We start from the raw sequence: 12,449 nt of genomic DNA on the forward strand, positions 1-12,449 counted from the left end.
CGCCTCTCCCCTTCCCATCTGCTCATACCTTCTTTACTACATTTATAAGTACATCGTTCCCTCTCTCTCTCCTCCTCCTCCCCCCCCCCCCCCCCCCCTCCGACTTGTAACATCTCTCTCTCGCTCTCCTCAACCCCCCACAGTCTCTTGTACTTTATCCTCTCTACCTATCCCACCTCTCCCGCCCTCGGAGTGTGTGTGTGTGTGTGTGTGTGTCTGTGTGTGTGTGTGTGTGTGTGTGTGTGTGTGTGTGTGTGTGTGTGTGTGTGTGTGTGTGTGTGTGTGTGTGTGTGTGTGTGTGTGGTCTATGCAGCTCCAGTGGGAGAGTGTGTGCGCTCAGGGGTGTAATCCTCTCTGACAGAGACAGGACTGAGAGAGAGAGAGAGAGCAGGAGAGGGAGAAAGAGAGAGAGAGAGGAGAGAGTTGGAGTGGAGAGGTGTGCTCACGTCATGTAGCCTTCTGAAAGCTACCGTCTCTAGCCAGCCATCCCATAGGTTCAGCTGTACTAGACGATGGAACCAGTGAACGCCCTTATAAGGCATGGTCTGTGTCCACAGTTCATTCATCTTCCCTCCATAACTCCTTCCAAACCCTCTTGTTTTTGGAAGAGGGAACAATCACTGTTTTGTATTTAAACACTTCACTAATATGGTAAGGCTGCATGGATAGACAGAGGGATTGTTATAAGGTGTGTGTGTGTGTGCGTGTGTGTGTGTGTGTGTGTGTGTGTGTGTGTGTGTGTGTGTGTGTGTGTGTGTGTGTGTGTGTGTGTGTGTGTGCGTGCGTGCGTGCGTGCGTGCGTGCATGCGTGTGTGTGTATTACCACAACACCAATATAGGAAATTGAAGTGTAGGAAATCAAGCATCAATCTTGAAATGACTGATTGGGTGCCCTTGTTTAAGAATGGTTCCTCTTATATGAAGGATACCCTGCCATGACCTTTTACACACACACACACACACATGCTCATAGGGCATGTTAGCGAGAGTTCCCACCAGGCCCATTCTGAGCACACGCCTGGGTGAGTGGCGACCTTGGTATTTTGTGTACAAAGACACAAACACATTTTGAAGGTCAAACGCTTTAACGGCAGCAACAGACCAGGGCTGAAGCGCCCGAAGTGCTGCAAAACCTAAATTCCCGTGTGAGCGGTAGCCTGGTTGTTCACACCAGCAGCGTTTCACCCGCGCGCCAGTCCGCTCTGATCTTTATCGTGGGCTTGGTAACTCTTGGACATTTTAAATCCATGACTTTAAACCATTCTGTCTCTGTTTGTACCTGTGTTGGACTGCCAGGGCAGTCCATAGCGAGAGAGAGAGAGAGAGAGAGAGAGAGAGAGAGAGAGAGAGAGAGAGAGAGAGAGAGAGAGAGAGAGAGAGAGAGAGACAGAGAGAGAGAGAGTCTCTCTGTTCTATCTCTCTCTTATCACCTTGTGCTGTCTCCCTTCCTCCCTTTTCTCTCTCTCCACTCACTCTCCTATAACCCCACCCCTCTCCCTGCTTTCCCTCCACCTCTCCTCACCGCAAATAATAATAATAATATTATATCATATAATAACAACAACATAAATATAATATAAATAAATAACTTCATACAATAAAATAAATACAATTGGTGCTGAACCATAAAATATAAGAGATTTAATTGACAAAGAACATCCTACCCGAACCTACTTCATACTTCTAAAAAAGTCCTGCATTATTATTATTACAATTGACAGATTATATAATATCGTGTTTGTTTATCCAGTTTTGATGGTTTTTAATGTGGTATGTGTCAGTTTCCACGAGCCGGCCGCAGTGTGGCTGGTATGAACAATCCAATCTGTTAACAAGGGCGCCGGAAGGAAACGGGCTGCTGTTCCCGGCGCTTTGCGGCGCATCGGGGCGCATTCCGCCGGCTGTGTGTTTCCACTGTAATACTTTCAATTAAACAAGCACCAAAAGACAGTGCTGATTTATTATGCGCATAATATCAAACATATCCCCCAAACCACAAAAAGGTCTTGAATACATTTATTTGGTTTGAAAGTTTGTATTGAAATATAATTTGTCCTCTGGTGATGTCATTGGAAGACACTATATCCTTGTTTTGTGTAACAGGCTCAATGAAATTGCAGGTCAATAATCAAAACAAAGAATTACAACCAAACATGTATTTAAATAAAACCATGGAGTCGGTGAGAAGGCTGGGACAAAATAAAATTCAGATGTATTGTAAGTGGAAAAAAACAGTATCCTATGCAAGTAAAGTTCATAGAGTACGTCATTTCATGAGATGTAAACAACTTTTGGAGACACCGGTCATTGCTGGAGACAGCCATCATCGTTTTATTGCTCAGCAACAAACGTCTGATCTTTCCCAACGTTCTGTTTTGATCGTCTGGTGGACAGGCCTATATTGTAGTCAGCTGTCACAATGCCTCCAGCAAAGCCAGCGTTTCAATGCTTTTTGATGCTAAAAGATACAACTGTCTCCACACTGTGGCAACCATAGCTTAAAGTAGCTGTAATGTCCATTGAGCTAGCTAACATTAGCAAACCAGACCATTTGATTGATACATCATATCAACGCAATCACACAAGAGCAAAACCAGCCCAGTTGTAACGCTACATCATATCATGGCTAGCCAACAGTAAGCTTAGCAGCCCAGTTGTAATGCTACATTGTATCAAGGTTAGCTAACCAACACAGCGGTAATGCTACATTGTATCAAGGTTAGCTAACCAGCCCAGTGGTAATGCTACATTGTATCAAGGTTAGCTAACCAACCCAGCGGTAATTAGGGATGCACCGAAATTTCGGCCACCGAAAGTTTTCGGTCGAAAATGACCAAAAATGGCCTTTCGGCTTTCGACCGAAAGAGTTTTTTCACCGAAAATATATCACCGAAACAGAAACAACCTGTAACCTAACGCGTGCTGTTGTGATGATGTCATCAAAACGTGGCTTCAGTCATTACATGCGCGCTGTTTCTATGTGTTGCGCTGTTTCTATGTAAACGCGTCCAATAAATGCATCTTTAACATGCTTTATATCCTTATTTACTATGCCCGTCGCGGTTAACTTAAGAGGGGGGGATTGTGTTTCTCACATTGACGCTGTCTGTCGTTGATAATATAATCTGAAGAGCATTATTATTATTATCATTCTCGAGAATACACGTTGCGCGTCTACTGTGCCAAAGTCAAGAGAGCACATTCATCTGCGGACTAGAAAGGTGCGCTCAGTAGAGCACAGATGTCCGCCACTTGACTTGGAATTAATGTACTGTATGCATTCAGAAGTGCTGAATAAATGTTTTATGGACCCATAATAGTGATTATTTATTATTTAAGTTAAGTTTTGCCATAATCATATATTTTTCCATAATCAGGTAGCTGAACAACATTGGTAAAAAAAATTCTATTCTATGAATCATTTTCGGCCTTTCGGCATTCGGTTTTCGGCCAACTGTTTCCTATTTTTGGTATCGGTTTCGGCCAAGAATTTCCCATTCGGTGCATCCCTAGCGGTAATGCTACATTGTATCAAGGTTAGCTAACCAACCCAGCGGTAATGCTACATTGTATCAAGGTTAGCTAACCAGCCCAGTGGTAATGCTACATTGTATCAAGGTTAGCTAACCAGCCCAGCGGTAATGCTACATTGTATCAATGTTAGCTAACCAGCCCAGCGGTAATGCTACATTGTATCAAGGTTAGCTAACCAGCCCAGCGGTAATGCTACATTGTATCAAGGTTAGCTAACCAGCCCAGCGGTAATGCTACATTGTATCAATTCAATCACAACAGAGATGGTGGCTGTCTCCAGCAATGACAGGTGTCTCCAAATGTAATTTACATCGTGAAAAATTACATGCACTTTCATATTGAATATTTCCACTTCTCCCCCCTTACCTTCTCAGCAGCAGTTTGGGGTGGTTCTTGCTCTCCAGGTTCTTGTCGATCAGGTCCGAGAGGAGCTGCTTGAGGACCCCTGTGGCGTACTCCATCTCCCCCTGCAGGGCGGTCATGATGAGGGACGCAACGTTGCCACGGTCGCGCATGGAGAAGGAGCGCTGGGCCTCCAGGGTGCGGATGAAGGTCAACAGGAAGTGCTTCTTGGTCAACAGCTGACCGAACAGCGTCAGGGCCTTCTCCACGTTGGACTGGACCTGGAGAGGTGGGAAGGAGGGAGCGAGGGATGGATACAGGGATGTAGGGAGGTAGAGGGAGATGATAGAGGGATGTAGCAAGGTAGAGGAGAGAGAGGGGTGGATAGAGGGATGTAGGAAGGTAGAATAGAGAGGGGAGAGAGAGGGATGATAGAAGGATAGAGCAGCGTAGGGGGTTGGGGAGAGAGAGGGATGGATATAGGGATATAGGGAGGTAGAGAAAGGCATGACAGATGGATGTAGGGATGTAGAGGAGAGTGCAAGGAGAGAAGGATGAATAGAGGGATATAGGGAGAGATGAGAGAGAGGGAGAGAGAGAGAGGGGGAGAGAGATAGGGGGAGAGGGGGAGAGAGAGAGGGTGCTTGTGAGTTGCAGTGGATGAAACAGACCAAAGTGAGTCAAGAGAGACACACTTGAAACAGACTTGCAGTTCCAGATCCAAGCACCTCGTCTTTGGGAATGGAACATGAATGGAACATGAATGGAACATGGAATGGAACATGGAATGGAACATGGAATGGAACATGGAATGGAACATGAATGGAATGACACATGTATCTCTCCCTCCAAGGTCTATAGCTACTGATGTCTCTCCAAACTTTGGCAGACTGTCCAGAATAAAGATCTCTTTCAATGTTTGCAATGCTGCGTGAGCTTTTACATTTTGTACAGATTTACAGAGACACCAAATTAACTGAATACTAAAAGGAACGCGACCTTCGACCACTGTGAAAGAGAAAACCCAGCTCACTTTCATCATAGAACTTTTCTTTTTCAGATGCAGATGTAGCTGCTAAAGTGAACTGTGAGTGTGTGTGTGTGTGCCTGTGTGTGTGTGCGTGCCTGTGTGCGCAAGAATGGAGTTCTTGATGAATAATGCATTGAAATGAAATGTGCACACTCTCAAACACACACACACTCTCAAACACACACACACACACTCTCTCAAACACACACACTCTCAAACACTCAGGGCTAGATCCACAAAGAATGGATTGCACGGAGCAAGTTGCACCCTTACTTAAAATTCATTATGAATTGAAAATGGGGGACCCTGATGTAAACAAGACGAAAGTCTTTCTCTGGTCTGCATCTGCTTAACCCATTCCCTGCCACCACTTTGATCATCTTATACCATTCTCTGCCAGTACTGTAAGTCTATGGAGATGTTCACCTTCTTTTCAGGGCTATAACTTTTTAAATTGTATTGCTAAATTGACATTACTATGGCCCATTCAACATCGATTATCTATCGTTTAGGATGTAGGAACGTTTTACTTTGTCATTCACACATTCATACGAAAATACCGTCTAGAGTATAAATATGTTTTTATCGTTTTCTGCAGTATTTCCCAGAACGTGATATAGGCACAAATGCATATATTAAATCATCAAATGCAGTTTGATACCGATCGACGCTATATAAAAAATTTCAACTGTACATGGTCCTAAGGGTTATGACTGATCATGCGCGGGTGAACGGAGGGGGGGGGGGGTCGTTTATAATTCCGTGATAGTCGTTAGATGCTTCATGTAGTATGGGTGATATATTGATCAGAGCAGTTTGTATCGAAAATTATAAACAAAAACGCTGAAACTCACGTCAGTCTCCACGTACCGTTGGGCGATGAGTGGAGCAAACAGATCCCAGTTATGTGGTGGGGATCTAGGCGATCCATTTCCGGTTTGTATATTACTAATACACGCCCAAATCATATCGATTATTGAGTTATGGCAAAGATCCATATCCACGGTGTGTGTATTGAGTCCCGGGACGCTAAAACGAGTGGCCGGACGGAATTAGGGGACGGACCGAGCTGCAACGGGCATTTCCGGTTTGGCAACTCGCCGATCAGCCACCAGGTGGCAGTATTGAAGCGTTGCAGAGTTGTGCTGAGTCCATCAGCATCTGACAAGGCTCCGTGAGTGGAATATGAATACCATGGCGAAAATATGAAATTATGATCAGAATCACGTCGTACGCCGTTATTGGCAGAATTCGCATGAACTTGAAACCCGTCGTACAACGTTATTGGCGGGAAAAGGGTTAACAATTGTGTGTATTGAGCCATACTGTATTGTACCCATTCTGCAATCTGTTAATAAAGTTTTCATTCAATCAATCACCGTGCAGATTGATTCATTGAATGAAAACTTTATTAACAGATTGCAGAATGGGTACAATACAGTACGGCTCAATACACACAATTGTTAACACATTGGGCGCCAATAACGTCGTACAACGTGTTTCAAGGTCATGCTAATTCTGCCAAACCATGGCGTACGACGTTATTGATATCATATTTCATTTTTTTGCCATGGTATTCATAATTCCCTCACCCAGCCTCGGCTGATACAGTGGGAGCCTGCACAACTCTGCAACGCTTCAATACTGCCGCCTGGTGGATGATCGGGTGAGTTACAACAGGAAATGGATCTCTGGTGATCTCCGTGCATCTGGGAAATGCGTCCGGCACTCACATATTGTTGCGGGACTCTAGACACACATCCGTGTATATGGATCGCTGCCATAACTCAATAATCGATATGATTTGGGCGTTTATTATTATTATACAAACCGGAAATGGATCTAGTAGATCGCCGTCAAATAAGTGGGATCTTTTTCCTCCAGTCTCATCGGCGAACGGTAAGAGGACAGTAACGTTACTTTCAGCGTGTTTGTTTATTATTATTAATGCAAACTGCTCTGATCAATATATCACCCATACTACATAAAGCATTTACTGACGATCACAGAATTATAAACGACCCCCCCCCCGTTCATCCGCGCATGATGAGTCATAACGTTTAGGATCATGTACAGTTGAAATTTTTAATATAGCGTGTATCGGCAACAAACGGCAGTTGATAATCTATATATGCGTTTATGCCTATAACTCACGTTCTAGGAATTACTGCAGAAAACGATAAAAACATATTTATATTCTAGACGGTATTTTCGTATGAATCTATGAATGAAAAAGTATAACGTTCCTACATCCTGAACGATAGATAATCGATGTTGAATGGGCCATAGTAATGTGAATTTAGCAATACAATTTAAAAAGTTATAGCCCTGCAAAGAAGGTGAACATCTCCATAGGCTTAGAGTGGTGGCAGAGAGTGGTATGAGACGGGCAAACTCCGTGGCAGTTAATGTGTTAAGGGGATGCAGACCAGAGAAAGACTTTCGTCTTGTTTACATCAAGGTCCCCCATTTTCAATTCATAATGAATTTTAAGTAAGGGTGCAACGTGCTCCGTGCAATCCATTCTTTGTGGATCTAGCCCACACACTCTCAAACACACACATGCTCAAAATGTTGCTATACACACACATTATTCCATTTACCAACATCCAGACAAGACCGTCCAACTCTATTCCACTGCCTTCACATGTATTCAGAAAAGCAGGGCTCCCAACCCCCCCCTCCTTCCAACTCTCTCCCCTGCCGCCTAATCATCCCTCCTCTCTCAATCTTCCCCCTCTTTTCCCAGTTCTCTCTCTCTCTCTCTCTCTCTCTCTCTCTCTCCTCTCTCTCTCTCTCTCTCTCTCTCTCTCTCTCTCTCTCTCTCTCTCTCTCTCTCTCTCTCTCTCTGCCTTCATCTCTCAAAGCCGCCCCCCCTACTTCTCTCCATCTCTCTTTTTGAACCAAGAGACTGTGAGTGAGTGTTTGCGAGAGTGAGTGTGTGTGTCGAGAGAGAGAGAGAGAGAGAGAGAGAGAGAGAGAGAGAGAGAGAGAGAGAGAGAAGTGGTTTGAAGCGCGGAAAGCGAGTTTCATGGCGTAATAAGAAATTGATCTGGCTGCTGGCCGTGCCGCTATGGCCTGTGATTGCACGAGCCATACAAATGAATTCAATGTCGCGCCCGGGCTGGTCCACTGGAATACAGCTGATAGCGCTGGTAGATATGGCTTGCGGCGTTATGTCCGCATAACCCGCACCGCAACTGATCACATGCTACACTCGTGTCGGGGGTGAAATATCGGAATTTATGTGTGTGTGTGTTAAAGAGAGAGAGAGAGAGAGAGAGCTTGCATACATATGCAATCTATGGGAAAAACTCCAGTGTATGTGTGCAGATGAATAAATTATGATTGTGTGTGAGTGTGTGTGTGTGTGTGTGTGTGTGTGTGTGTGTGTGTGTGTGTGTGTGTGTGTATGAGAGAGAGCTTGCATATGTATGGGGAAAAATACAGTGTACGTGTGCAGATATTATAAGTAAATTAAGAGTGTGTGTGTGTGTGTGGGAGGGAAGATGATTATAATGTCCATATAACCCAAGAGCACATCTGACCAATAGTTTCCCTTGAGAAATTAATAGAGTATAGAAAGAGAGAGAGATAGAGAGAGTGTGAGAGAGAGAGTGTGAGAGAGAGAAAGTGCGAGAGAGAGATATATTGCGTTTTATTCAATGTGTGAAGTTGGTTCTTCCAGTGGCCTTGGACATGCCACATCTTGCAGAGGTACTCTATCACGTCTATTCCAAGTGTTCGCATAGTGCAGGGCTAAGCTAGCTCACTCTCCCTTCTTCTCCCTTTTTCTGGCACACACTACAAAACAGAACAGGGCAGTGCACCTCGTTCCTCCCGTGAGTTCTCTATCAAAATAACCCGTTTCGCTCCTGGTTTACAGACGTGAACGATACCAGCTTCAATCTCGGCGACTGAAACGACGGTTTGTCAAAGCGGTTTGTTTTGCAAACGTGATCAATTGGTGACGCCGGTTACCGTCTGGCAGCTGGGAGGAGCAGTTTCAGGAAGAACATTTTCCATTGAAGATGTGTCTTAAAGCGTGTTTGGCGACGACGCTCTAGCTTAACACAGGAACTGGCTGCATCACATGGCGTCCAAACAGACAAACGTTTTCTACTCCCAAAAACCCACAACTCTCATTCGTGCAGTGTGGTAATAATATGTGTAATAGCGTGTGTTTGTGTTTGTGTGTGTGTGTCTGTGTGTGTGTTTCGCTACTGACCCGTACCTCCATCTCCTTGAGAACGGGGTGGTCCTCGATGCCAGGGAACAGAACCCGCATGGCGTAGGTGCGATAGTCCAAGAAGGGGATCCCAGCTCCGTCCAGCTCCTGGGTCAACTCGTGGATGTCCGTCTGCAGCTCTGCGAAGGCTGGGGGGGAATAATGAGATGTAAAATCCATATCTATAATATCTATTTATTTACGCAGGAAGGGAAGAGGAAGGAGAGAGGTTGGTGGTGCATAGTATCTATATGGTAGGGCTGTCCTAGGGCTGTCCTAGACTTAACCCTTAGAAGTCAACGGGGCCTATTGCTCCCGTGGGCGGAGAACAAAAGAATTAGAATCTCTCACAAATGCTCAGGAAGTCCCGTTTTTCAAAAATCTGTAAAAATAGCACAAAGACAATTTCGAGTGCATAATAGTGTAATCTATATGTATCCTTACTTGCTAAACATAATACAACTTGTAAATATGTTTAATTCTTGCTCAATTGTATAGTTCTAAATATCCCTGTATTCCCCCGAAACTACAACGCGTCACGTACATGCACGCGCGCACACACACACAGCGCATAGGTGTTAATCACTGAGTGATCTAATATGCATATTCTTCAGCGCGAGAGGGGGGGGGGGTTGTGTTTCCCACTGTCTGTCGTTGATAATATAATCTGAAGAGGTCCTGCATTATTATTATTATCATTCTCGAGAATACACGCGGACCCGACGGAACGTTAACTTATGAATAAAAAGTAGTCTAACATGCTTTTCATCCTCGCCCGTGTATATACCCACGTCGCGCTAAAACATCAACTACTGTATGAGTAGAGACAGAGTGCTTGTGTGTACGAGTTATGATGAGTTATCTCGCAGTTTTCTAGAGTAGAAAGGTGCGCCCAGTAGAGCACACACACACACACACAGAAGGAATTTCTTGTACAGCGAGTTGGGCGTTTTATTTATTTTATCACTTGTAGGCTACCATAGCGAAGGCTCATGGCAGCAACGTTAGTGGTTGAAACGTGATTCGAGAGTGATACCAAGTGGAAGGAAATATATCCTGTCATCAGTGCGTATAGCAGGTATCCTCGAAATTCTCCGCTATCAACTCTGCAAGCTCCTGTCTGTCCGCCTGCACTGCTCCAACTGCCTGTCTGTCTACTGCTTTGGTCCAATCATATTCAGAGTCCCGTCAGAATCCGCCCCCCCACCCACAGTCTGCGAATCAGAGGCAGAGTAGGGCGGGTCTTCACGAAATGCGTGTTGTCTCTTTCAACGGGTTGGAGTCAGAGCGAGAGTTGACAGCGCATATACAGGTAGTCTAATCTGCAGGTACTGTAGCGAGTAGCATAGTTTTGCCAGCAGGCAGTTAGTAGAAAAATATGGCATGTTCAAAGATGGCCAGTAAAATAAAAGTCAACAGTGAAAATCGCTGCAATAATAATTCTTTCTTTCTTTCTTTCTTTCTTTCTTTCTTTCTTTTCTTTCTTTCTTTCTTTCTTTCTTTCTTTCTTTCTTTCTTTCTTTCTTTCTTTCTTTCTTTCTTTCTTTCTCTCTCTCTCTCTCTCTCTCTCATTCTAGAGAAATACAACCACAAATTGTTATTGGTTTGCTTCTTTTTCTTACAGTACTATATATACTGTACTTTACTGTATATACTGTACCATCCACTGTACTGAAACATCTCAATATAAGTAATCATGGTATGCTGCAAAAGGTGATATGGTATGTGATATGGTACAGTACTGTAATACCATCTCTCTCTATCTCTCTCTCTCTCTCTCTCTCTGGCTTTATTGAGGAAGGGCACACCTCTATCAGCTGAGTAACAATGTTCATCAAAGTGTTGAGTGCTACAGTGTAGGTTAGTATATTAGGACAAGTGCATACCTACATGTATGACCTATATCTATCTACTACTTTTGGATATGAGCATTTTTCAATACCCAACTATGTAGTGGCCGCTTGTCGCTAGGCTAGGCCTCCTGCTGGGTCCATTCACTGGAATAACAAAGGAATGACTGGGCCTTTGCTCCAGGTGTGAAATGGTTCTAGTGACAATGATCACATTGAATTCTGGGAGTGTAGTTCTCTCATCAGATAGCTGAATGAACTTGGATCTAGTTCAAAGTCCTATACTGAAAAGGTGTTAGGATTTTACCAGAATGTTTGATAGGACATTGATTGAAACTATCGTCTCAAATTTGACAATTGATGGCTTATTTTGAAGGTATGAATCTGTAATTTTATATTATGTAACAAAAAAAAGGGGAAATTCTCAGGAGGAGGAGCTATTTAGGTTAGACTTCTAAGGGTTAAAGGTATTCTCAATCCACTGATACTGATAAGTCATAAACAACACATTAGAGTCCTCCTCCAAATTAAATGAATCACGTAGCACCACCTCTTTAAATAAATAAATAAATAAATAATAAATAAATAATAAATAAATAAATAAATAAATAAATAAATAATAAATAAATAAATAAATAAATAAATAAATAAATAAATAAAGACCTTAAAGTTTTTGTGGTGCCAGAAAAGTATTTATAAATAACTAATTCTGAATGGAAAAAAATACAAAATAACAAACAAACAAACAACAAACACTAATTGACAATAAGGGAGGAGCAGCCCTACAACACTCTTACTATTCATATCATTCTCACGGCGTGCGTCTTTGCCCACCGATATGACGCAGAGCCACAGCTCGTTGGCAACGGTCGTCATTTAATAATTGTCACCTGCTATTTGATTACGAGCATCTGTCGTTCGCCTACCAGGACGTCTGCGATGGAATACTATCGACGCAGATCCTCTGCGACTCCAAAAGGAGGCAGGGCGGTCGAGTACAAAATTGATGAAGGCTAACGCATATTTGTATACAAAGTACTTCTAATGCTTCGAGAAGAATAGTTATGGGTGAATAGTATTATTCAGATTTCCTATTGATTTTTTCCCCTCTCACCGCTGGCTAATTTTGAAATATAGCAGGTTGTTAAAAAGTGGAATGAAAATAATCAGTGAATCACCAAACAGATGAAAAGACGAGTCAAGGGAAAATGGATTATAGAGGAGCGGCGGGTAGGACTGACACACTCCCATTCAGAGGATTCTCACTCTGCAACTGGAACGAGTGACAAGAGCAGAGAGAGAGAGAGAGAGAGAGGGGGGGAGAGAGAGAGAGAGGGGGAGAGAGAGAGAGAGAGAGAGAGAGAGAGAGAGAGAGAGAGAGAGAGAGAGAGAGAGAGAGAGAGAGAGAAGAGGAGAGGAGAGGGAGAGAGAGAGAGAGAGAGAGAGGAGGATGGAGAGAGGAGCA

At 43.6% G+C, this 12,449-nt stretch overlaps 1 protein-coding gene across 1 annotated transcript in view; it reads right to left on the bottom strand.

Moving 5' to 3' along the window:
- LOC311229567 (plexin-A1-like) overlaps positions 1-12,449 on the bottom strand; it is a gene marked incomplete at its 5' end in the record, with an annotated part of 76,969 nt that overhangs the window by 30,797 nt on the left and 33,723 nt on the right. Inside the window, 2 exon segments of the mRNA XM_084315643.1 lie at positions 3,901-4,157; positions 9,141-9,283. Coding sequence (XP_084171769.1) covers positions 3,901-4,157; positions 9,141-9,283 — 400 coding nt within the window.

This window comes from Notolepis coatsorum, assembly GCF_963971535.1.
Source record: "Notolepis coatsorum genome assembly, chromosome: 6".
Lineage (NCBI taxonomy): Eukaryota > Metazoa > Chordata > Actinopteri > Aulopiformes > Paralepididae > Notolepis > Notolepis coatsorum.